At 54.1% G+C, this 25602-nt stretch overlaps 1 protein-coding gene across 1 annotated transcript in view; it reads right to left on the bottom strand.

The window, feature by feature from the left end:
• EFHD1 (EF-hand domain family member D1) overlaps window positions 1–24499 on the bottom strand; it is a 42130-nt gene extending 17631 nt beyond the window's left edge. The window contains exons 1-2 of the mRNA XM_004773487.2: window positions 24033–24499; window positions 686–833 (exon numbers count right to left, since the gene is read on the bottom strand). Coding sequence (XP_004773544.1) covers window positions 686–833; window positions 24033–24334 — 450 coding nt within the window. The 5' untranslated portion in view covers window positions 24335–24499. The remainder of the gene's footprint in view (window positions 1–685; window positions 834–24032) is intronic.
• Between the last annotated feature and the right edge of the window lie 1103 nt (window positions 24500–25602).

Genomic DNA, 25602 nt, shown 5'->3' with positions numbered 1-25602 from the left:
ACACAGACACGACTGGAGGCTTCACAGTAACACCCAAGCACATAAGACATGGAACCCTTCCTTGCGGGGCTGCATCCCTGCCTTGGAAGAAACCCAGTGTCCTTGAGACTCTCGCCGCAGCCAGACACGGCCTTATCACCAAAGTTCTCGCACATTTAGAGATCAGATTTTGAATCTACTTGCACACTTCCAGAGAGTTCTGTACTTGGAAGTTTTGCCTGTAATTTTAGGGATTCTAAGGCCAAAAAGCCCATTCTTGGACTGTTATGGGGACACAAGGAGCTCCAGGAGCACGGAGTAAGAGCCTTTGTTTAATTGCTTTTTGATCATCTTTAAGTAGCTTATTGTAAAAGTTTAAAGTTTTAATATCTAAGAAAACATGAAACTATAAATCTACCAAAACTTTGCACACATATCCACTATTTGGTAAACATCCTTCCAGATTTCTCAACACCCAAACATTCGCCCAAAGGAGGTTGTCCTACGCACAGTGACTATTTGCTCAGCGACCATTCTCCCCATGAACCACGCTTCGCGAGCTTCTTAAAGAGATCTTTAAAAGAACTCTAGGTTGACTGTCCAATCAGTACTCTGGAAAGGCTAAAGCTACTTGTGTTCTAGGGGCCCTTAACGGTGGGGCTTCTCTCGGGAGCCCTCCGCACAGAGGCTCAGGGCCAAAGGGTACCTCGCGGAAGCTGAGCTGGCCATCGAAGTCCTCGTCCACCTCCTTGATCATGTTTTTCAGGCCCAAGTGGGTCTGGGGGGCACCCAGCTTCTCCATCATCAGCTTCAGCTCCATCAGGTCAATGAAGCCATCCCGTCCAGCATCATACCTGCAGGGGCAAAGGAAGGATGCTAACAAGGGACCACCATGGCTAGGATCACGGGACACTTGACCATGGGACACAGGATGACAGGACACTTGGTCATAGGACACCTAATTCTTTTGGCCTCATTTACTGGAAAATAATGCAGTCACCTGCTGCTTGGCAGTGCCCAGCCGGGTCACAGGATCAGAAGGGACCCCCTTCTTGAAACGCCTTTGGGCACTGCACAACATGATTCAAAGGGGATCTTGAACATAACAACACCGTTGTTGTTATGCCCTTTATCCCCTCAATGAGGCTGTAAGTTTCTTGAGGATGAAAAACATGCCCAGTTACCTTTATATCCCCCAGTTTGGGTCAGCAAACACTGACCAAACCTCCCGAGGCTGGGCAACAAGTCGCAGAGCGAGCCTGGGCATCCCTGACATTCTCCCAGAGGACAATTCCAAAAGCTGTCCGTTGGGTCCCATTTTATTTATTTATTTGAGAGCAAGAAAGAGAGCAAGCACTGGAGGGAGCAGGGGGAGGAGCACAAGGAGTCAGAGAAGCGGACTAGGGACCCCCTCGGGGCTCGATCCCGGGGCCCCTAGATCATGACCTGAGTCGAAATGGAGTAAGACACCCACCCAACTGAGCCACACAGATGCCCTTCTCCATTCATCCTTCTGCTTCTGGTCTCCTGCCCTGTGGCAGCTGGTCCCCACCCTTGCACGTGGTTATCCTGGCTCCAGCTCTCTGGTTTTATGCTTGACCCCCATCATGCTCATCCAGCCTTCAGGTCCAAACGGTCACATCTGTGCAAGTGACTTCCGAGAGGGGACCAGGCTCTGCCCCGTTGCCTGGATTTTACCACAAAGCCAGCATCTCTGTTGGGTGTTCCTCTAGCCCCCGCTGCCCGGAAACAAACCCAGCTTCACCACAGTGGGGGGATCCTGGCCCTGCCCTCTACCCCTTGGTGCCTGAGCTGAGGGGAACCTTCTTCAGCCTTCTTTTCTCTGCTTTCTGCCAAACTGTCCACCCACTACTTCTCTACACACCTGGGCTGTGACAAAGTTTTCTCACAGAACCCTCTTCCCCTTCTCCCTTCAAGTCCTTCCCATTTTCTGCTCCTCAGGGATCCCTTGCTCTCCAGGTAAGAACACCTTGCATTAAAAAGCAAATCAGTTCAGGGGCGCCTGGGTGGCTCAGTGGGTTAAAGCCTCTGCTTTCGGCTCAGGTCATGATCTCAGGGTCCTGGGATTGAGTCCCGCATCGGGCTCTCTGCTCAGCGGGGAGCCTGCTTCCTCCTCTCTCTCTGCCTGCCTCTCTGCCTACTTATGATCTGTCAAATAAATAAATAAAATCTTAAAAAAAAAAAAAAAAAGGCAAATCAGTTCATAGTAGCCAAAAGACGGAAACAACCCAGGTGTCCATTTTTGATGAACGGATAAACAAAATGCAGTATATCCATAATATGGTATATTTTTACAAGAGGATATTATTCATGATAAAAAGGAGGGAAAATCTGACACACACTACCTTGGGGAGGAACCCTAGCAACATTAAGGCAGGCCTGAGATAAGCTAGACAGAAAAGGATAAATACTGTGTAACTGTGAGGGACGCAGAAAGTCAAAACGGAGACAAAAAGTAGAAAACAGTGGCTACCGGGACCTGGGGGAGTGACTGTTTCATGAGTTAGAATTTCAGTGTGGGATGAGAAAAAGGTCCAGAGAAAGATGCAGTGATGGTCACACAAGGGGGTGAATGTATACCAAACGGCCCACCTACATAGTCAAGGAGGCAAATTTTACATGTATTTTCCCCACAGTAAAAAGAGAGAAACCAATCCAGCTCCTTCACTATCTATATCCCCCACCCCGCCCTCCCAACAACAAAAGCCCACCATTGTTGGCAGCCACACCACCACCCACCAAGGAATGCAGCCTGTGGGCAATCAGAAATCTAAGCCGGAGGGCTGGTGAAATTTTGAGGCCCACGTGGTCAGGCCAGGCCGGAGATGAGGCCCAGAACTCCCCAGCGTGCTCTGTTCCAGCCTCAGCAGCCGACTCATGCCATTCCTCCCACCCTGAATGGACATCCCACCACCCGGCGGTCCTCAGTGGCCTTTCTGTACCCCAAGCTCAGGGAGCTGCCCCCTTCCTCCTCTGAGAGCCAACAGCCCCATTGTCAGTCCTCTAGCACTCAGTAGATGCCGCCTCCCCCTGCTGGGTATTTCCTAAGGTAGCAGCTGTGTTCCCAAGATCCCAAATCCTGAAGGAAGGGAGCCACAGTCCTCCCAACCCTGTGACAGTCTTCTCCACTCCAGGCCGGCCCCACACATTGCGGGATGTGGGCCCAGTCAGTGGGGGGCACCCAAGAAGGTTAATGGACTTAAGACCCCATGCAAGGATGGGAGTGAGGGGAACTGGCCCTGGGAAACAGGCCACTGTCCTCCCATGATGCATTTCAACTTCCCAGAAACGTGCCCAAAGAGCAGAAAGAGCTGGGCCGTGGGTGTGGACATGACAGAGGAGGATATGAACCAGCACAGGGAAGAGCTTTCTGCAAAAAAGAGCCAACTAGAGTAAGACCTGAGGTAAGAAGAGCTCTTCCGAACAGGCTGGAGGGACACCCTCTGCTACAAAGAGTTCTAGTCAAAATAAACAGGCTTCTTTAGTGTGGAACTTTCCAGAGCTTTTTCTTCATATGGTCATCTGAAACCTACCGCAGGGAAACAGAGAACACAGACTCATCTGATCACATAATCCTCTGTGTTCGGGAACTTTCCACTAGAAGAAGGCACATCTTGGCAACCTGGTGTCCCAAGGAAAACGCTTTGGGAAATGCCTCTTGAAAGAATTCAAGGTTAGGACAGTCAGTTAAACTACGACGATGGTACCAACTATGCTGGGATTTTGAATAAATGTCCTCTCCCCCGTGCGTGTCTCACCCAAGTTTGCAGAGAGGAGGAGCATCGGCGTGCAGAAGGGCATGCATCTAAGATGGGAATCGCTGGGGGCAAAAGCAAAAAGGGGTAAGGTCTCAACAGGAAGAGAAAGGGGAGCAGCGGAAAGCCTAGGTACGTGGGGGTGGGGAGGGTCCCAGAACCAGAGAGAAGCTGGAAAGGAGGAGGGAAGAACAGGTCAGGTAACACATAGGAATTGGTCCTCACCTAGCAGGGGAAGAACGGAGCAGGGTTCGCTGCTCACATAACCTTCAGCAAGTATGGCCTCCCCCAGCACAGTGGGGCTGTTACTGTGGGGTCATGCTCAGGCTGAGAAGTCAGCCTTCTCCTTCTCTTCTGGGGTTCTGACCCACACGAGTCAAGATTTGGAAAAGGGATGCCTGGGTGGCTCAGTCGGTTAAGCTTCTGCCTTCGGCTCAGGTCATGCATGGTCCTAGGGTCTTGGGATTGAGACCCACATCCCAAGACCCACATGGAGGAGTCTCCTATCTTGGCTCCTTACTCAGATGTGGGGAGTCTGCTTCTCTCCCCCACAACTATCCTTCCCCCTGTGCTCTCTCTCACATATACTCTCTCTAATAAATAAATAAAATCTTTTAAAAAGATTAAAAAATAAAAAATAAGTTTTGGAAAAACTTTCTTTTAGGCCCACAAGCCTGAAACATTCTCCAGGGCTACGAAAAAGGACAAGTACTTCAGAGAGGGCCTCCACAAAGTCTGGAAACAGGTTAATGGAGTTTCTTTCTTTCTTTCTTTCTTTATTAAAGATTTTATTTATTTATTTGACAGAGAGAGAGGCAGGCAGAGAGAGGGGGGGAAGCAGGCTCCCTGCTGAGCAGAGAGCCCGATGTGGGGCTCGATCCCAGGACCCTGAGATCATGACCTGAGCTGAAGGCAGAGGCTCAACCCACTGAGCCACCCAGGTGCCCCAGGTTGGAGGAGTTTAAAGAAATCTTTCAACGGGCAGAAATCTTTCAGTGTGACAACTGTGGTTGGGTCAGGGCCTGGAAGAGAAGCCCAGGACCCCAGCGGGCAAGTCCCAGGGAGAGGGAAGGCCTATCTGGCTGGTACAGCGGGCCATCCGCCTGGCACAGGAAGAAAGCCGGCGTGTAGATGTAGAAAGGACATCTCCAAAGCCGAGCAGGGCCGGGAAGAGTGGGGTTCACTCCCCGGGCCAGCAGGGATAAGTCCAGGTGGGATCATGAAGTGACACGAGTGGTGTCCTCACCCCTCCCTGTGGAGCTGGGATTTATAACCGAGAAGGGCATCCCTCCCTCTTCACAGAGACCCTCTTTACAAGGGGTGGTCCATGGTCATTTCCTTCAGGGCCTGGCTTTGCAAGACAGGCAGGAAAAGCCTCCCAGGGCCCCTTCGTCATCTTTTCTGTTGTTTCTGTTCCTCTCAAAGCACCGTGGGGCTCAAAGTGCAGCTCAAGCTAACAGCTCCGACTGGTCAGCTCTGCGGTTCGCAGCGTTGTCTCACATGCCCATCCTTTCATCTTTACACCAGCCCTACGGAGAATTAACAGTAGCCGCCTGTGTTTCTGGTTTATCAAGCTCTTACTCCACATTGGGCCGTGTGCAAATCACCTCGTTTAATCTGATAGCTCTGTGAAGTGGTCATTACTCACCCCCCTGGATAGATGGTGAAAAGCAGAAGAGTGCCATGAAGCCACTTCTTGAGGGTGAGAACGAACCTGGGACTTCCCAGCAGGCGCCTTGCTTTGCAGGAATGGTCACGGACTGAGTCTCCACTACCTGCCCCACAACTCGGCAGGGGTGGGGTGGGGTGGGGTAGGGTCCCTGGGCAGAGCGCACACTCAGTGTCCCCAACAAACCACTCGTGGGACTGTCCGATTTACACCTTTTACAATTTATACCTGAAGACTCTGGCAGAAATGATAGGAGCCACATTGCTGAGTCCTGAACGTGCGTGGATTTTGGTCTCAAAGCATGGTGCAGGAGACCCCTCCCGCATGGACAGGCATTCATTTCGGACCAAAAGAATATCAAGGTTGCCGTCTTACAAACATCTGCAGAAACAGTCCCACCAGGCAAGTCCTTCACATAAGTTTCCTCTGATTTAACCTTCCAGCACTGCTCTGAGGGATGGAGGACTGTCCAGCTTGAGAAGACCCTGGGGCCCATCGAGATCAACCAGCCCAAGGTCACTAGGACACCTCGCCAGATGCCTGAGCCCACAGCCTGTGCCCTGGGCCAAGCAACCCAGTCACGAGAATTACTTTGGGGCAGGGGAGCGGGGAGATAAGACTTGATATTCAGGCAGTCCTAACAGAATGGCAAGGTTGACCCTCAAAGCAGAGAGAAGATTCCTGGGAAAGTATGGTATTAAAAAGACAAAGGGCTTTCTGAAGCCTACAGGACTTCATTATCACATCTCAGGGTGGGGGTGGCTGCAGGAAGCTGGAGGTGAGGCCGGGGAGCAAAACAGCCATCTGAAGTCAGCTCAGTGCCCTTGTGCCACAAGCAGTCCAGCTTGGAAGTCCATTAGACAAGGCCATGTGCAAACTGCCTAACTTACCCCTTTTCATGCCGGTGGGAAAGGTAAATGCATTTGGGTTTGTGTCCTGCATTCTGGAAACCTCCTTTGCCTCCTCCCCTGCCCTCAAGAAAATCCTTCCTTTTGATGTGGAACCCAGCCCCATGGAAAGGGTACGGCACCCCAGAACAGCCTGCCCAGGCCAGACCCACGACCAAGACACCTCCCGCAGGTCCCCAACCCCCGCTACCCGGGACAGAAAGCCTTTGACACAATGGGGTGCGGGACCCGGGGCTTCAGGGAAACTGCAGGCCCATCTGGCGCTTGCGATCTCCCTACAAGCCTGGCCTAAACTGCATTCCCTTCCCTCTATTTCAAACCATCAAAATATTCCCTTTCCCTCCCCACAGTTTTGGTCTTTCGAATGCCTGCAGGCTGCTGGAGTCCCCTTAAGCCCTTGGCTCCTCCGCTACCAACCTCTTAGCTCCTAATACCAGTTTTTTGCAATCATTTAAATTTTAACCCAGATTTTTCTTATTGAAGACAAGCCAGGATAGTAAAGAAAAACCATCCAAAAACTCCAGCCCCTGCACCCTTGTTTGCCTCCTGGGGTTTCCTTCTAGCCGTCCTCTGAATTGGTGAACTTCTCCCATGTTTTTTGCCTTAACAGATCCTCAGTCCCTGTCATCTTGATACTCTCCAGCATCTGCTGCTAGGGAGGGACTCTAGTCTCATCAGGCCTGGGGATAGCCCTGCAGACATGGCGGGCATCAACACCCAAGCCTGCCACCTGCTTGGGGAGATATTTGGCAGGGAGATAACACACCTACACTCCCCGCACCCCGGGCACCCCATGGGCAGCCAAGGAGAGGGAGCTATTTTTAAAAGGACTACCTGTCTGCAGCCATGAAGAGGGAGACGGCTTGCAGGGCCCCAGCTCTGAAGAGCAGCCCTCTCTCGAGTGGGCCTCACACAGCTGTCAACGTCTTCAGCATTCTGGGTGAAACCCAAAGGTACAGCCGGCCGAGGCCCCTTATGCAGAATCTCCTGGAAGCCCGTGCTCAGTGCCAGCCCAGCCCAGGCTGTGTGAGGCCCAGTCTCTTGCCAGGGCTTACTCTGAACGGCTCTGTACTGACCGGGGCTCTGTGCTGACTGGGCCGTCCCTGGATGGGGGAGTGGGTGGAGGGGAATGGGCTGAGACCCTTTACCCAGCATGCCCACCTCTGTGGTTACCCAGGGCCTGGGAAGGTGCCTGGACTGGCCCCAGCGTAGGTCCATTAGTAAAGGGGACAAGGGGACAGGGGCCGGTGTCCCGTGTCCACCGGGCACTTGGCCCCTCCGGGTTCCATGAATCACTTGCTCTCTCAGCTTCCACTGGGCAGAGCCCCTGGGTTTTCTTGGTTTTCCCTTCACCAGAATAATCCTGCCAATAAGGAAAAAAGAAGCCAGCCGCCTTTGTCTGCCAGAGGCTCAGCCATTAGAAACTCCCCAGGGATCCCAGCCGGGAGCAATGGGGGGGGGGGGTTCGCAGGAGGATGGCAGTGCCCCAGAAAATGTCTCAGTGTTGAGAGGCTTGCCTCTGTTCCAGTACACTGGAACTTCCCTGCTTTTCTTTTACACAGAAAGGCCTTGAATGGAAATCAAGCGCGGCCTTTTCCAGCAGGCAGGCACCAGCGACTCGGTGTGGTCCCCAGACCAAGGCCTCAAGGTCACCCAGGATTGTTAGAAATGTAGAATCCCGGCCTGCCCCAGCCAGGCTGAATTAAACACATACATTTTCACAATACCCTGTGGTGCCCAGGCACTTTCAAGTCAGAGAAAGACACAGTGTCAGACTATCCCCAAAGCCAGGGGCCTTTCTGGGGGCGCTCTGGTTCTCTGGGTTGGGTGTCTTGAACTGTGCCTTTCCAGAGGAGTCTCAGGATGGCCCAAGGTCACAGGACTGTCATTGCTCTTCCAAATCTCCCTCATTGCTCTGTTCTCTGAGGTTCTGGTTTCCTATCCTTGGAGGATCCTCTCTGGCTGCCAAGTCATGGGCTCTCCCTTCCTTCCTTCTTTCCTTCCCTCCGATTTGCTACAGGCTGGGAGCAGGCCCAGAAACCACATCTCCAAGTGTTACAAGTATATGCGAAGTAAGAATAAGCAGGCCCCCAGGAAGGCTGGGGGAGCAGGTACAACAACGCCACGGGGACTCTGAGGGTTAAGTCTGCATAAAAGCTTGAGCCCAGAGTCTTTGATTTCCAATCAGTTCCTGGCTCCCCATTCCATTCATCTGCGCTCCCTCACCACCTGGCTCCCGTCTACCTGGGGCCTCTCCAGAGCAGAAGAGCACAAAGACCGGTCCCAGCGGGCAGGCAGATGTACAAAGAGGCTGTTGAGCACTGATCTGGCCGGAACTTGGGCAGAGCTGGAGTGGAGGGAGGCGGTCGGCACAGAGGAGCAGGAACTAACAGGAAACAGAGTGCAGAGCCAAGAGAGGGAGCCACTGTCAGGAGTCCAGAGGTGCTAGGATGTCCCAGAAGGGGGTGGTGGTGGCGTGGAACCAACTCCCAGGGGGCATTCTGAGAGTTCTGTGTCTTCCTAAGGGCAGTGGGGGTGGGGGGGGATGGGAGCCACCTCCAAAAGAATTGGAACCAGAGAAGCGACATCAGAAGGCTGCTTCTTCAGAAAGACCTCTCAGCTCAGGGTATGGTTTGGACTTTTCCCATAAAAGGGGAGGGGGGCGGTGAGTGCAAGCTTTGTTATAGGGGCTCACTTTGAGCAAACATCCTTCCTTTTCTGGTAGAGGCCAGCCTCTCTGCGGGTGGTAGGAGGCCAGTGGAGGCTGGGTCCCTCCCACCCATCAGCCATGCCACCCTGCAGCCTCGGTTCAGACACAGTGTCCAGCAGTTCATAAAGGAAGGTGGGGAGGCAGGACAGAGAGGCATTGGGCCACCCACTGTGTGCGCCACACCTCACGAGACAGCAGAGGGGAGGCAGTGCCTTCAAGAGGACCCAGGACATCTATTTTGTCCCAAATGGATGGCAGGGGAGTACACGGCCCCTGCCAGGGACCGCCCTGTGGATTCAGGAAGAGTGGGCAGGGAATGATCTCAGAGTAGGGCTGCTCACTCTACCTAGGTCCTCCCCACCCAGTAGGGGCACACAGGGAGGTTTCAGCTACATGCAAATTCTCCCGCTGATGCCAGAAGCCCAGCGTGGAAACAAAGCAACCGGAATCCCATGACCATCCTCAAGGGAACATGCCAGTGACAGGGAGACAATAGGTCAGCAGTGCAAAGTCCTCTGGCCACATTGAAGGCACCGATGCCAAGAACCCTCTGGGCTGGTGAGGGCTTGGACTCGGAAAGTCTGACTCAGCAACACCAATGTAACAGGCACAGTCTGGTCCATTAGGGTTCGGGGGCTCCTCCCAAGGACAGCGAAAGACAGCAGTGGCCGGGAGCGTGTTCCCCAGGTCATGGTCCCCTGGTGCAAAGCCCTGGTAACACTGTATGATGTGTGTCTCCGGGTGAGTTACTCTAACTCTCTGGGCTCGCTTGTTTTTGGCTGATAATATGATAATATCTCGTTAAGTAAAAGACCCTAATCCTGGGGGTCTCCCCTTGGTTCTTCAGAAACGGGGACACCCTTGCTGGGCTTGGGTCAAGGGCAGGTGGCTGGGGACTCCATTTGGGAACAGGGAGTGGAGTGAGTGGATCTGGGAATTTAAAGTTCCAGGCAATCCATCCAGAAAGGAGAGGGAAGAGGAGCAGTGTGGTGAGGGCAGGGCTCTGGCGTCCCATAGGACGTCTCAAGTGGCATTTGGCCTCCCATGGGAAGCCTGCCCTGAGCAATCCCCAGTAGACGCAGCAGGGAGGCCAAAACAGTTCTTCTGAGCAGGAATGTCAAAATGACCAAGGGTCAGTTCTTTGCTGCAAGGGTACGGTCATGGGGTGCCTCCCCTCAGTTCCCAACACGTCCTATAAAAGTTCTGAGCGGCTGGGAACAAGGCCAGACATGCCCCTGGAAACTTAATTCTCCTTGGAATTCCCAAGAGCCTTGTGGATCTTGGGGGACGTTTCCCCCAAATGACCCAGGGTTTCCACACCAACTTGGTCAGGCCTGTGGCAGCCCCGGCAGTGCCCCACCCCTCCTCCACCCTCAAACCCAGGAGTCAGAGAGACAGACAGATGGCAGGGGGAGGCCCTGAGGGAAGTGGAGGCCCGAGGCCCCAGGCCCAACCCAAGTGGACGATGGGGGACTCGGCTGTCCCTCCAAACAGGAAGGAAAAAACACCAGGGCTGGCAGCCTCTGGACCCCAGGGTCTCCCATCTCCACTGCACTACTTCCCTGCCAGCCAGTCCTTTCCCTGTGTCCCTCTGCTGGGCTGGAACCACCTTAAATCCAGCAGCCCTTCCGGGGGCCAAGGGACCTACAGGCCCTCAGTGGAATAAACATGGGGCTGGTACCAGCAGACCTAATTCAGGCTCTGCCTGCATGCTGAGTGGTCACACGATCTTGGGGGCAACCTGAGAATGTGGTCACTTACCTGTTTCCACATCTCACTTACAGACGCCTGTGTCTGTGTGGCTCATGGTCAGTGGCACTGTTGGAAGGAATGCCCCACCACCACCACGGCCGAGGGCTGCAAAGCACCCCAGAGGCAGCACTTAGGGCCACAGGGCAGCAGCTCGAGGCAGAGCTCAGACCCCTCTTCAGAGGTCAAGGCAACCCTGCCCTCGCCCTGGGCTGCCCCTAAGGTGGGCAGCCGGATTACAAGTATTTAGCCACATTCAAGGATTGGTCTCTGCTTTCCCAGGGCAAACACCATGAAAGGGAGGGGAACGTCACGAGAATCAACCATGATTAAGTGCAATCGACTAGAAATTGGGGGGTATGAGAGAGTCGCAGGGAAGGGACAGGCAACAGACCAGTTAAGAGTGGAGCCAGCTGGGGCCAGCCTTGCAGTATCATGAGGAGCCTGAACCTTATCCCTTGAGCAACTGGGAGCTACTGAATGCTCTATGTTGTCCCCCACCACACACACACACACACACACACAGAGGGAAGCAAGGTAATGAGATTTGGGCTCTGGCAAAAGGTTACAACATGGAAGAGGGACGGGGTAGGCCAGCTGCCCCAAGCCAGGTGGTCAGGAAGCCGACAAAGGCTATGCCACCCCCGGCCCGGCCTGGTTATGCAAGGGAGGGCGTCAAGGATGGCTGAGGTTTGGAGCCTGAGATGATGGCTGGGGGTAGGGGCGGGAGGTGGTAATGACACTGAGAGGCTAGTGGCACAGGGAACAAGAGTATAGCCTTTCTGGGTTCGAAGCCCAGTTCCGCCACTTACATGATGTGAGATGCTAGGCAAGTGACCTAGTTTCTCTCTGCCTCAGTGTCACCATCTGTGAAATGGGGGATGATAAGTGTACCGACCTCACAGTGTTATGCTATGTAAAGGCTAAGAGAAGTGCCTGCACACCATAGGTACTCGACAAGTGGGGGCCATTCAGTGTTTTGGGGGGAAGCCGGTGATCAATAAAGCTGACCATTATAGGGTGGGGTGGAGGAAACATGAGACCTTTAGGGAGGGGACAGAGACCCTGTCATGGAGGCCAAGAAGGGCAGGGCTGGGGAGAATTGGGGTCCAGTGCTTCTCCAAGGCCAAGCAGAGCTCACCAGGTCCCCCTGGGCATAGAACTGGGACGGTCAGCAGCATGTCTTGTCAGTAGAGGGTTGATGCCAGGCCTGCTGTCCCAGGCCCAGCAGTGTTCCCTGAGCAGTATCGGGTGCCTGGAGTCCACCTCAGAGATGTCTAACCCCAGAGCTGACATCAGCTTCAGCCTCGGCCCATCCTTCCCACTGGGAAGGAGCAGAGGGGCAAGCCCCAGAGACACAGATTGTAGGTTCTGGACAATGTCCTCCTACTTCCTGCAAATATGACCCAAGCTGGGAGAAGGCAAACCATGGACTGCCCACCCCGAGGCAGCGATGCAGAGGGACAGATCACTCTTCATTTCAGAATCAGATAGCAATGACACTACTCTTCATTTCAGAATCAGACCCCAGTGCAACCGGAAGGAGTCCACCACTCCTGGCCCTGTTCCCCACCCCCAGCCCCACCCCCACTCCCAAGGCTCTGCCTGGCCTGGAACCAGGAACTGGCACAAGGAGGCTGCCACTGGTGCTGGCAACCCAGCCTTTACCTCCAAAACCAAAGAATTTACCTCCATCCTGCAACACATGGGGACAGCCAGGCTAACACTGAAAGACCATATAACAAGGCCTGGATACCCCTCCACGTACTCAACCACCCCTCGCACAAGAGAGGGGACCTTAGCAACATAATACGAGGGGCCGCTAAAAGAAAGGAGACACATCAACGCCTATGACTCCCAACCAAGATGGTGGCTGGCTCCACCATTCACTGCAGCATTCACTGTCTCTCCACCTGGAGACCCTTCTAAAAGGAGAAGAAATCAGAGATACAACAGCCATGATGATAAAAAGAATACAGGGAGCCTGGGGAGGGGGCTTGGGATCCCCAAACAGTCCTCAGAGACAAAAAGCAGACTAGGAATGTAATGGGTGATTCTGCCCAAGGAAGCCAGCTGGGCCCTCCAAACCCAGAGGCAAGGTGGCGGTGCTCAGCCAAGCTCTTTGTCAGGTGGAAGGGTGACCTGGGGCAAAAGTAGGAGCTTTCTGAAAGCTGGCCTAGCGGACAGCTGACACAGACACATCTCCCTCCCAACCCCAAATACACAATATTCTTAGCTGCCAGGGATCTACAACCACAGGCAAAGAGACAGATCAAAGGCGCTCTTGATTAAAATGGCAACAGCAAGTGTCCCAGAGCAAAGACCTCTACATTCAGGCCCAGAGCCCCTAGTAATGGGCTGCTTCCAGTCTGGTCTCCAGATCCCAAGCCTGATTCTGAAAGCCCCTCCCACACATACAAAAACAAAGACAGACACAAGAAAGCCATGGTCAGGGAAAGGCCCAAAAGGAGCACTCTTGGGCCCCACTCCTCCCTTCCAGAACCCCCACTTTGGCCAGGTGCCTGCCCCTCAGGGAAGGGCAGTCACTGACTGGTGGGCCCATGACCCAGTGCCAGCCCAGGGGATGCCAGGGACTGGCTTACAGGATCCGTCTGGGAAAGACCTCCTCATTGTTTGGAAGGCCCACAGGTCTTTCCTGCCCCTGACTTTGTCATGGCTATGTAGGACCTGGGGAGCTCCCATCTTGCCGCTGGCCCCCTGATGAAGGCAATACCAGGACTGGAGGGGTGCAGCAGGCCGGACCCATGGCTCGGACAGTAGCAGCCAAGCATGCCCAAGGGCCACCCTTGTCTTCTAGACTCCCCGTTATACGAGATGATTCTTCACCGATGAGCTCGGGGCAGGGTTTTCCATCACCTGAACCAAAGGCCTCCCGACTCACACGAAGAGAAAGGCACAGATAGTCTCAGCACGAGCCTTCAGGACTTGGTACCTAATCTGATGGGGGGGACCCCTTAGAAGAGAACACCATCAGGCTTCCACTCTCCAAGTTACAGTATCTTCATTATATTCCAAGAGATTCTGAACAGGGACATCATACTTCTACAACAAGTTTTTCCCTGTACTTGTGAGATTCTGGTCTGTTCCCTCGAGACCAGTGGGTCTCAGCTTCGGGGAAATGGGCCTTAAACCCCATGGAGAAGCCGGATCCCCTCAGCAAAGAAGTACCTGCACCTGGAGACATGATCTCAGGGGGCCCCAAGATCTGAGGTGAAGAGCTCCTCCTGCTCTAGCCACGGGGCTCAGGAAGGGCAGACGCCCAAGGCCAAAGTCTCTGCCACCCACTTAGCTTTGGCTTTTCCTTTTCATCTGGAGTTTTTAAGTCTTTCCAGGGCTTGTCCACAGCCTAGCCCAAACACCTTGGACCACCTCTCAGGAGAATTAACACCCAGGCAGCCCTTCCTAGGGAACAGTGTTGCACCGGGGACCCCAGCTGTGGGGGTGCCAGCTGCCGGCCCCCTCTGCTGGCAAAGAACAGGGTGGCCATTTGTGGCCAGGCAGGGCTCCAGGCTCTCTCCTCCGTCCCCTTCGGCTTTTGCCTCTTTTTCCCTCAGGCCCTGAGCCTGCTTCAGGAAGCGAAACCCAGGAAGGGCATGAGAGAGACCAGCCCAGATTCCCAGGGCTTGGGATTCAGAGGACTCCAGAGAGACTTAAACGCCTAGAACAGGGCCTGGTGAACTACAGCCTGCAGGCCAAATCCCGTTGCCCAAGTCTGACTGGAGCAGGGCTTACTGGTGGGTATTGTGAACGGCTGCTTCTGCCTCACAGTGGCAGCAGGGACCCGAGGACCCACAGGCCAAACACTTTTACTGTCTGACCCCTTCCTGAAGGAGTCTGCCCAGCAGGGGCCTTGAGGACACTAGAAGGTCATACAGTCCATCCCCTAGCCTCCCAAAGTCCCAGCCCAAGAAGTCAGACCACCTGCATCCCACTGAAGCCCCAGAGAAAAGGGCTGAACACCTTCCAGACAATTCTTTCCATTTCTCAGCAACTCCAACCACGAGAAAACTTTTTTCTCCACAATGAACCGAAGCTGGAGTCTCTTCTCTGGTGGGTCCCCACCGTGGTCAGGTGGGTCCCCACCGTGCTCCAAGCTGTCGGCCACCACCCTCCTTCTCGAGGACCCTCAATGCCTGGGCCTTCAGTGCTTCTCTGTCAAGGACCTGGATCCCCTCCCAGACCTGGCTGGCTGCACTTCCCTGGCTATGTGTCCAGAAAGACCAAGACCCCTTCCCTGAACGCAGCAGCCCAGGGCCCCCCAGCATCTTCATGGGAGGCTGCTAGGCCCCACGAAGTATCTTGCACAGGCGTGGTGGATGACTTTTCCAGGACCTGCATTCCTCCCTGTCAAGCGGCATCACTGAAATCAGGCTCCCTGATTTCTTAAGTTTATTTAAGCTTCTCAAGGGCAGTGACTCTTCCAGATCGGTCTGTATAACCTGGCCCGGCAGGTGCTTCGCTGAATGAATGGTGACGAGCTCAGCCACAGTAGGTTAAGAAGGAGGCTCACCATCACCATCGTCACCATCGTCACAGTACCACCATGGATTACAGTGAACGAAAGTATAGATCATGGGAGACCAGAGCTGGGAACACAGGGGAAGGCATCACAAAAGGTCACACAGCCTCGGAACCAATGAATCCACGTCTGGGGTCCATTTTCTTGGCAGGTTGCTGACCACAAGGCAGGTTCCATCCTGCAGGATGGTGTGGTCTTTGCCTCAACGACTCAGAGGCCCCTGCCCATGGGCCTTCCAAGGAGCACCTAGGACTTAGGACCAACAGCGCTCTTTGATCACCAACAATGAGGGACACAGGAACCGAAAGAGGCTCTAGGGGCCGGACTACATCATGCAGGGGACACGAGCACTGAGTGTGCGAGGGGGGAGCGTGAACGAGAGCATGCGTGTCAGCACATGCAAACGCACGTGCAAAGGTGCATAAAAGGCATAGATCTTCATGAAGCAGGAAACTGAAGGCAGACGTGTGCCAAACCTAGAGTCCTAGAGCAGGTGCTGGGCTCCTCCACAGAGCATCTCCCCCCTGGGTCACTGACTGGCCTGGCTGCCACAGCTCCCAAGACCCCAGCAGCTCAGCGCACGTTTAGGGACCCACTGGCTTGGCAGCATCCTGAACCAGAGGCAGCATAGCCCAGGGGAAATCGGACCCTCCTTCAACCCCACAGAAAAAGGGATTTTTTTTTTTTGTATCTTTTTTTAAGATTTTATTTATTTATTTGACAGAGAGAGATCATAAGTAGGCAGAGAGAGTGAGAGGGAAGCAGGTTCCCCGCCGAGCAGAGAGTCCGATGCGGGACTCGATCCCAGGACCCTGAGACCATGACCCGAGCCGAAGGCAGTGGCCTAAGCCACTGAGCCACCCAGGCGCCCCGAGAAAGGGATTTCTATTTACCCGCTGGACTCGGGGCCCAACAGGGCTAGAGTATACATGAAGTTGGAGTCCCCTAGACCTCACAGCTTTGAAAGGAGGCACCTGTAACCTGAGCATATGAGGGAGAAAGGGGAAAGGATATTTTTTGCATAATGCAAGATTTTAATAACTCACTGAATTTCAACTTCGATCGCTCCTGTTTCAAATCCCTCTTATTCAAATTCTCATTGCATGGGAAGGCTCCTTAAGGATGGTGAAGGAGGGGCGCCTGGGTGGCTCAGTGGTTTGGGCTGCTGCCTTCGGCTCGGGTCATGATCTCAGGGTCCTGGGATCGAGCCCCGCATCGGGCTCCCTGCCCCGCATCGGGCTCCCTGCTCCGCAGGAAGCCTGCTTCCCTCTCTCTCTCTCTCTCTCTCTCTCTCTGCCTACTCATGATCTCTGTCAAGTAAATAAATAAAATCTTAAAAAAAAAGAAAAAAAAAGGATGGCGAAGGAGCCTCCCCAGAGAGAGACCTGGGGAGCAGGGAAGAGGAAGAAACGCCCCGCAGATGTCTCATAGCCAGAACTGGGCACACCCTTCCAGCCCCCCATCCAAGGCAAGCCCAGGGAAACAACCGTACTTGAAGGGATCTAAGAAACAGTTCTAGTTTCCAGTCAAGGTGCCTTTTGTGCCGGAAACTGAGGCCTCAAAGCAGAAGCCAGCCAGAGTTCTGGCTGAATGCTCCCCAGGAATTCCAAAGAGCCCAGGGTTCTCACGCCTCACCCTAGGCAGCCAGAGTTTAAGGCTGCAAAAGCCAGTGGAGGTGAGGGAATGTCAAATAGAAGGCAGGTCACTATGGACCGAAGCAGCAATCAGGAGATGGAAGCTCTTGCCTTTCTCTAAAGGCGGAGAAAAGCACCGAAATTCGAGATTCCTTTTATTTTCATGCACCTTCCCCATCTTCCAAGTCAATTCACTCAAAAGATGCACCTTGGGGCGCCTGGGTGGCTCAGTGGGTTAAGCCTCTGCCTTCGGCTCAGGTCATGATCCCAGGATCCTGGGATGGAGTCCCAACTGGCTCTCTGCTCAGCAGGGAGCCTGCTTCCCCCTCTATCTCTGCCTGCTGCTCTGCCTATTTGTGATCTCGCTCTCTCGCTCTCTCTCTTAAATAAATAAATAAAATCTTTAAAAAAAAGATGCACCTGAGGGTGGATCCGCTGGTCCGCTCTCTCTCCTCCTCCTACCCTTCCTCTTCCCCCTCTTCCTCTTCTCCAGTAAACCTCCTCGACTTCATCTCTACAGCAAATGCCTCCCCTTCAAGTCTACACCCCTTTCTCCCTCCCTAGTTCCATAATATCCTTGCCCTTCCCCAGGCTCAGCCGGGATGGGCTCAGCCCTGATGTGGTGTCCGAAGGGCAGTTATGACATCACCAGCTCGGATGCTCCATAAAAGGACAGCTCTCTCAGAGCCAAATGCTCTTCTTCTCACCCTCTCTTTGGGGAACTGGAGATTAGAGCATAGCTACAAAGACATCACAGGCACATTTCCAGATTGCTGCATTTGGGTCCTGCCCTTCGGGGGCTGCCCCCCCCACCCCCATACCTCCCTCTGCGAGAGGCCCCTGGAGAAGCCTGGGGGGTAATTAAAGTTTCCTATCTAGCCTTAACCTCCACCAGCTCGCCTTACAGCCCTGGACACACACACACAGAGTCAGTTTCTTCTGGGCCTTCTCGCTGTTCATTTAAAATCAGGCCACTGTTCTCTTGGCTTGGGCTATCCAGTAACACACTTGGATATGAAGAGGGAACTTTCTCTGGCCAGGCGGATGATGGCTCTGGCTTCCCACACCCACTCGAAAATTCTCTTCCTCCTACAACACACCATTTGGGAGCCAGGCTCAGGTGTGCAGGAGGCCCTAAGGATACAAAGACAAGTGACTCCTCCAGCCCAAGACCCCAACACGCTCACAGCCTGGGGAGGACCCAGTTTTTTCCCCAAGCCTTGATAATGTAAGATATCCCTAAGCAACACTTTCTCTTCTCTTTTTTCTTTAGCCTGCCTTTCTTTCTTTCTTTCTTTCTTTCTTTCTTTCTTTCTTTCTCTCTTTCTTTCTCTCTTTCTTTTCCCTCCATCCCTCCCTTCCTTTTCTTCCCTTTCTTCCTTTCTTTTCCTTCTCTTTTTATTTTAGCGAAACACTTTCAAATAGGAAAATCAAATGTAGAAGATCAAAGCCCGTCCTGCAGTATCTACATGAATCCCGCTCTCTCTCTTTCTCTCTCTCTCTCTCTCACCCTGAACAAAAAGAATGGGCATGCTTTCTACCCATCAAGTCAGGTTCTGAGTGAACTAAAGCGACATCAGAGCCTGGATCTAGAAACTCAGATTAAACAGGAATTCGGCGGTTGGGTTTTTTCCACTAGTTTTGTGTTTGTAGTTAGATGGCCACTCCATGTCATTGGGATGGGGCTTTGGGAACACAGACCCTCCTTCTGCTGGGGGTTGGGAATCATGCTGGCTTTAAGGCTCTGACATGCCCAAATGTGGGGGCTTCTCTCTCTTGCCCCCTACTCCCTCCACTCTTAGGGCCACATGGACTGGGGAACTCTGCTCAATTGTAGTAACAGGTTGAACCACCACCACCACCACCACTTCACCGCCACTCGGACCCTCAGACTGTGATCTTGTCTGGAAATAGGATCATCACAGATGTAATAAATTAAACGCAGATGAAGTCATCCTAGATCAGGGCGGGCCCTAAATCCACTGGCTAGTGTCCTGACATCATCAAGATCAAGAACACTTGAGCAGACACTAGCAAGGTGGAGTTGTCCAGGCGCCTATAAAGCTGAGGGCTGCCAAGGCCTGCCAGTGACCACCACAAGCTACAAGAGGCACAGAAGAATTCTTCTCCTGAGCTCCATAGCTAGCCGAGCCCTGCTGACACCCTGCGTTCAGGTGCCAACCTCCAGGAGGCGGGAGAATATGTTCACACTGTTTAAAGTCCCGGAGTTACGGTGATCTGGTCCCAGCAGCCCTAGGATACTCCTCCACTCCCCCAGTAGTGGCTAAGTAACCCCCACCCACAGAGCCTGGAAAGGCAGTAAGGGAGGGCACAGCCCCCCACAGAACCACTCACTCAGCAGGCGGCCAGGCTGCTGCACTCCAGCTCCAACTGGAAGGGAAATCAACTTCAGAGGATAATTCAGACACTGCAAAGTGGTTTTGAATTTTTTTTTTTTTAAGATTTTATATATTTAGGGGCACCTGGGTGGCTCAGTTGGTTAGGCCTCTGCCTTCAGCTCAGGTCATGATCCCAGTGTCCTAGGATGGAGTCCCACATAGGGCTCCCTGCTCAGTGGGGAGCCTGCTTCTCCTTCTCCCTCTGCCCCGCCACCCCCAGCCTGCACCTTGTGTTTTCTGGCTCAAATAAATAAGTAAAATATTCAGGAAAAAAAAAAGATTGTATATATTTATGTGTCTAAGAGAAAGCACAAGTGGGGGAGTTGTCCAGAGGGAGAGGGAGAAACAGACTCCCCGGTGAGCAAGGAGCCCAACGGGGGTGGGGGGGCTCCATCCCAGGACCCGGAGATCACAACCTGAGCCAAAGGCAGACACTTAACAGACTGAGCCACCCAGGCGCCCCTGGTTTTGAATTATTAAGCAAAAGAGGACAACACAAAATTTGCACATCCACCAGAATGACAGGTGTGTGACCCTCTAAAACTGAGTGACACAAACCTCCAGGGCCCTCACCGTGGGCCTGGAATCAAGCTAACTGCTTCACATGCATGAGCTTATTTAATCCCCACAGTAACCCCATGAGGCCCATACTATTTCACCCTCACTTGACAGGAGGGGAAACTGAGGAACAGAGCTTTTTAAGTCACCTTCCTGGTAGCAAGTCGTAAGATCCCGCGTCTAAACCCAGGAAGCCTGGCTCTGCGTGCCTGCTCTTCCCAGCTTCGGTACTGCTCCTACAGTGGGTTAAGTTTGGAAAGCAAGCTGGGATTTTTAACACACTTTCGCTTTTATTTATTTATGCAAAGAAAAGCGAAGGAAAAAAGGGAAAGGGATGAAGAGGCCACGCTTTGACTGGGGGCAAAGCAGGAAATGACCAGCACCAGCAGGATGGATGCAGAGCTGACACCCTCACAGGGCAGGGAGGAGAGTCAGGGACGGGTCAGATGGGCAGGGCTCCTCCTGGCAACAAAGGAGCCTGGGAGACCCCAGTAAGGGGTTTCCTGGCCCTGCCCTCAGGGAGGGGACAAGGCAACTGCAGCTAGGGGTCCATGCAGGAGTGCGCGTGGGGTCAGAGGACCTCCCTATGCATAGTTGAAAAGTTGCTGGGGGTTTTTTCGTTGATTTTTTTTTTTTTTTTTTTTTTTTAAAGTCATGCAGGTCAGCAGGGAGAAGCACCCTTGAAAGAGGGCCAGCAGGGAATCAGGGCTGGGCCATGAGGATAGTCCATAGCCTAGAGTCACTGCCACATGCTGAGCCAGGTTGGAAGGAGCCAGGTAAGGAATCTCCCAACCTAGGGCCCGCTGACTCTGGCGGGGTAGGGACGGCTGCGTCCCAGCTGCCCCGGTAGTGGGAGAAACAGGCAGGCACTTGCAGAGGGAAAACCAAGGAGCTCAGAGACTGGCTGCTGAGTTTGTGGAAGCTCAGGGGGGTTGGGGCCATGCAATCTGTGTCTCTGGGGAGCATGGGGAGCCTGAAGCTGGGGCAAGGCACAGGGACACAGGGCTGGAGCCAATGTGAATGCCCGGTCTGCAGCAAAGGGCTCTCCCCTTCTAGATCACATGCCATCTCAGAAGGTCACCCATTCATCTCCCCAAAACCCACCGAAAGGAACAGCTGCCCCCATTCTGATGACAGGATACAAGTGTTTAAACAACTTCCCCACCACCAACAGTCACAGCTAAGGACCCTGGAATAAAGGGTCTATGTCCCCACCCTGCCCGCACTCCTGATGCATAACTGGGTCTTGACACCAGGTTCAGGGGGCCTTTTCCAAACACGTGGGAAAAGAATGGCAGCATTTTCCAGGGGCAGCAGCTACCTGCCCCTCATAGGAGGCCGTTGTGCCCATCTTACCAGTAGCAGAACCAAGACTTAGAAGGGTAATGAGGCTCGCCCAGGGTCACAGAGCCTAGGCCCCGGCAGCCCTATGTCTGTCGGAATCCAAAGGTGACACTATTTCCCCTGCCTCACTGGTGTCTCTGGCTATGGCTCAGCTGACTCTAACCAGAGGGGCTGCTCTGCCTCTCCAGCCTTCCGGACACAAGGGGGTGATTCCTAGGAAGGCTTCTGGGCACCAGCTTGGGCCTCAGACCCCACTCCCTGATGACAGGAGCTGCCCATCTGGGCACAGCTCAGTCATGGCCGGAGGGGAACAAAGCAGCAGGCCTGAGCCTGCCCACACTCTGGGTTCAAGATGACCTCTGAAGGTCATTCACAGCAAACCAGCACTTGACCATCCTCCCTCTGCAAGAGCCCCAAGGGAGCCTGTGAAAGCCAGTCTTCCCCACCTCCAAGCCCTGGTGGCTAAGGGTGGGGCACGTGGCTCAGGCCTGGCCAATGGCAGCCACAAATTCCCCGGGCCACAGCAATTGGTTCAGAGCCAATAAGAAACAATAGTAAAGCTAAAAAGAGAGACACACACACAATAAAGCCTTTGCTGTGGTTACTCTTGCCCTCTGGACTTACTGGAGCTGCTGTGGCCAGCCTGCCACCACCTGGCATAGTAAGCCACCTGAGAATGGGGACAACACAGAGAGGAAGCTGGCTTGAGAAAATGAGAAACAGCACTGATAGCATCATCTGAGCACCTTGTAGGTCCAACCATACCTGACACCAACTGCGAACCAATTAACCTCCCTTTTTGTTTACTCTGATTTTGGTTAAAGGTGACAAAAACCCCACAATTTCAAGGGGTGCCTGGGTGGCTCAGTCAGTTAAGCATCTGCCTTCGGCTCGGGTCATGATCCCAGGGTCCTGGGATTGAGCCCCGCATCAGGCTCCCTGTGGTCCAGAAACCTGCTTCTCCCTCTCCCTCTCCCACTGCGTGTGTTCCATCTCTCGCCCTGTATCTCTTTGTCAAATAAATAAAATCTTTTAAAAAACAAAACAAAACAAAAAAACGCAACCTCAAATTCTGCCTTATACCACAGGTCCAGAGAGCTAACATGTAGTGCCACACACAGGCTGGGACCCTAGACCACACACTGCTGTCCCTTTAGCTTGACCCTGTTTCTTCACGGATACCACCATGCCTAAAGACTCTGTGTGGACTCCCTGTATTACCCTTGGGCAGTGCATAAATAAACTTACCCTTTCAAAGATGTTCTGCAGGAAAAAAAAGCAAAAGCATAAATAAAGTAGCCCAAGTCACCTCAAAGCAACCTGAGGACGGTGGTCCCCAAGACACATCCCCCTCCCCCCAGTCCAGCTGGACTGTGAGGAACTGCTGGGACATGGGAGCAAAGGAGCCAGAGGAGCCTTGACGAGAAAGAAACCAAAGGGGACCCACAAACCATTCACCCACTGCTTTTCCATCTCCACCCCAGGCCAATTTTTATTTTTTTATTTGCCAAAACTCAGCCTTCCTTAATTACCCAAACTAGACCCACCAGGTGTGAACACCACAGGACAGTGCCTGGAAGCCAGGGAAATCAGGTTGTCAGGGAGGCAGGGAGGCTCCGGGTGCCAGCCTCGGCTGACCTCCACAGAGGCCGAGGCTGGACGAGAGCCCAGCCTCAAGAAGGGGCCAAGATTCTGGCCACACAGTGCTGGCCACAGAGCCTTTAAATAGAACCTCCACGCGGGAGGACAAACACATTCCAAGCACTTTTAAAAAACGCCCCAAGCATGACCTGGCCGGAGGCCTCTGCTCCCCCAGGCATTTTTCCGGTCTTGGTCCAATTCTGGACATAATATTAATAGCTCGGTTAGGAGCTTAGGGTGTACAAAATGCCGTATGGCCTTAAAAGGCAGGGACAATTACCGCCCTCACTCTACAGATTTGGAAACTGAGGTCCAAGGACCTCCCAGAATGCAAGGCCTAATACTGGAAGCTCTCTACGCTGCCTCCAATGCCCAGCAGCTCCCGGGCTCGGCCGGGCTTTCACCGCGGGACACAAGAGAGCCCCCGTCCGACCGGCTGCCAGGGGCTACGTCGGGTTCCGACGGGCGCCTCCTACCCAAAACGCAAGGGCTAAAATAGATACGGCGACACGGCCAGGAGGCTCCCAGGACACACTCGCTCCAGGAACGTCCTGATCTTTTGCAACTAGTTTGACCAACTCTCAGTTCTCAGCCTCTGTGGGTACATCAGACCCTGCGCGGCAGCCAAGGATAACTTTCCTCCTTTGTTTGAAAAGATAAACAATGGGGCTAATTTCTCCCTTGGGCGGTAAAGTTAATGTTGGCAGGTGTGGCGCCGAGCGACTCGGTTTCCTAGAAGTTGCGCGGCGGGCACCTCTGGCCGCTAGGGGCGGAGGGGGCGGGACCGGCCGTCGGGACCCGGGAGCCTGGGGTTCAGGGGAACTTAAGAGCCCAGTCAGGGAGAGCTGCGGCCACTGCTCTCGGGGTCCCGGCCAGGCCAGGTTCCCCTCCCAACCCCACCACCGCCGCACCGGCACGGGCTCCCGGCGCGCAGGATATGAGGTGTGGGTTAAATGCTAAGGGCACCCCGGGTCTCCTAAATTATCCTACCCTGTCCCATCATAGCAGAGCGGGGACTCGGGGCCATAAAGACCCGCCCATCGCCGCCTTCCCGCTCCCCCCCTCTCGGGTCCCACGGCGCAGGGTCCTCCCGGGCGCATTGCGCAGGGCGTCGCGGGCGCTCACAGTTTGAACTTGCTCTCCAGGTCCTTGATGAGGCGGCGGCTGAACTCCGGGAACTCGGTGTAGGGGTTGAAGACCTTGCAGCGGCGAGGCCGCGCGGTGCCCTCGTTGATGTCCAGCCGTCGGGTCAGCTGCGCACTCAGCTCGGCGTCTGCGCTGGCGGTGGGCGCCCAGGCTAGGGGCTCGCACTCGGGTTCGGGATCCCGCGCTGCGAAAGCACAGGACGCGGTCTGGGGGCGGCCCTCCTCCGCCTCCTCCCACTGCAGTCGCCGCTGCAGCTTGCGCGCCAGCTCCTGGCTGGCCATGGCGACGGATCTGGGGAGCCGGGGACGCAGAACCAGACGTGGGGACTTTCGGACCGCGCGCTCCGAGCGGGCTCGCGGCTCTGCGACGTTCTGCCCAGGCGGCCGGAATCCGGCGGTTGGGTGGAACCGCGGGCGCGAGAGGGGGGCGGGCGGGGCGGAGCCGTGGCTTTAAGGAGGCGCGGCGGCTGCTGGACCTGCCCTCCCGGCCAGAGACCGCAGGTGTTCTCGCGTCCACCGGACGCCCACCCGGTTGCCTGATCCCCAGGACTCCGGACTGGAGGCTGACCGCGCCTCGGAACGAGAAGTGGACCCACTGATCAGCTCCGACCTTGCGGCCTGAGCCTGCTCGGAGGGATCCGGGGGACCCTGAGTTCCCTGGAGAAACGGCAGCAGGAAAGTTTCACGACCGTTCTGGCGGTTCCTCTATCGTTCCACAGATGTACCCCAACTGGAGGTGCTCGCGACCCAGGACAGGCTGGAGGTGGGAAAAACCGAGCGCCCCCGAGTGACACCCGCGCGCACCCATGGCTGGAGGTGGCACCCACGGGTCGCGAGGTCCAGGAGTGGGAGGTGCCCACAGGGAGTGGGGAGCTTAGTTTCTTAATTTTGGGGGAGGAGGCTGAGTTTCTGACATTCACTGAAAATAAATGTTGCTAAAACATACTAAAAAATACTAAAAACGAATAAACAAACAGACAAGAGAGCGAGCAAGGGTGACAAAACTCTGGCTCCCCAATAGGCAAGATACCCGCGTGGCTTCAGAGGATCCAGCTTTTTCTGTGAAACACACAAGAGAGAAACGGAAGCTCAAGAATAAATAAACAAAGCAGCATTTTTGACAAGCGGGTAAAACAAGCACAGTCGTCGTTCTCCTTAGGGAAGGCTAATACAGGCGGCTTATGACATCAGCCAAGCCTGCAAATACCGGTTGGCCCCAGCCTGGGCTCTTGTCTGCTCTGGCCACCTGGTTGGCCTGGGCGAGTCTGTGGCCCGGGCTGAGGTGTGAGGAGTGGGCGGGCGGTCTATCTATAGAGGACACATGAAAAAAAAAGTTATTTAGGGGTGCCTGGCTGGTTCAGTGGGAAGAGCCTCCAGAACATCATCATGGAGTTGTGAACTCCAACCACATGTTGGGTGTAGAGGACTCAAAGTAAAATAAAATCTAAAAAACAAACAAACAACCTAATAGCTTTGCCTTTTCTTTCACTTATGAATAGAACATACTATTGAAAATTCTCGTGTTACTTAGCGTGGGTTTTGAATGCAAT

Source organism: Mustela putorius, unplaced genomic scaffold, assembly GCF_011764305.1.
Source record: "Mustela putorius furo isolate JIRA1106 unplaced genomic scaffold, ASM1176430v1.1 tig00000275_pilon_pilon_pilon, whole genome shotgun sequence".
In the NCBI taxonomy this organism is placed as follows: Eukaryota; Metazoa; Chordata; class Mammalia; order Carnivora; family Mustelidae; genus Mustela; species Mustela putorius.
This window is presented reverse-complemented; position numbering and strand designations above follow the sequence as displayed.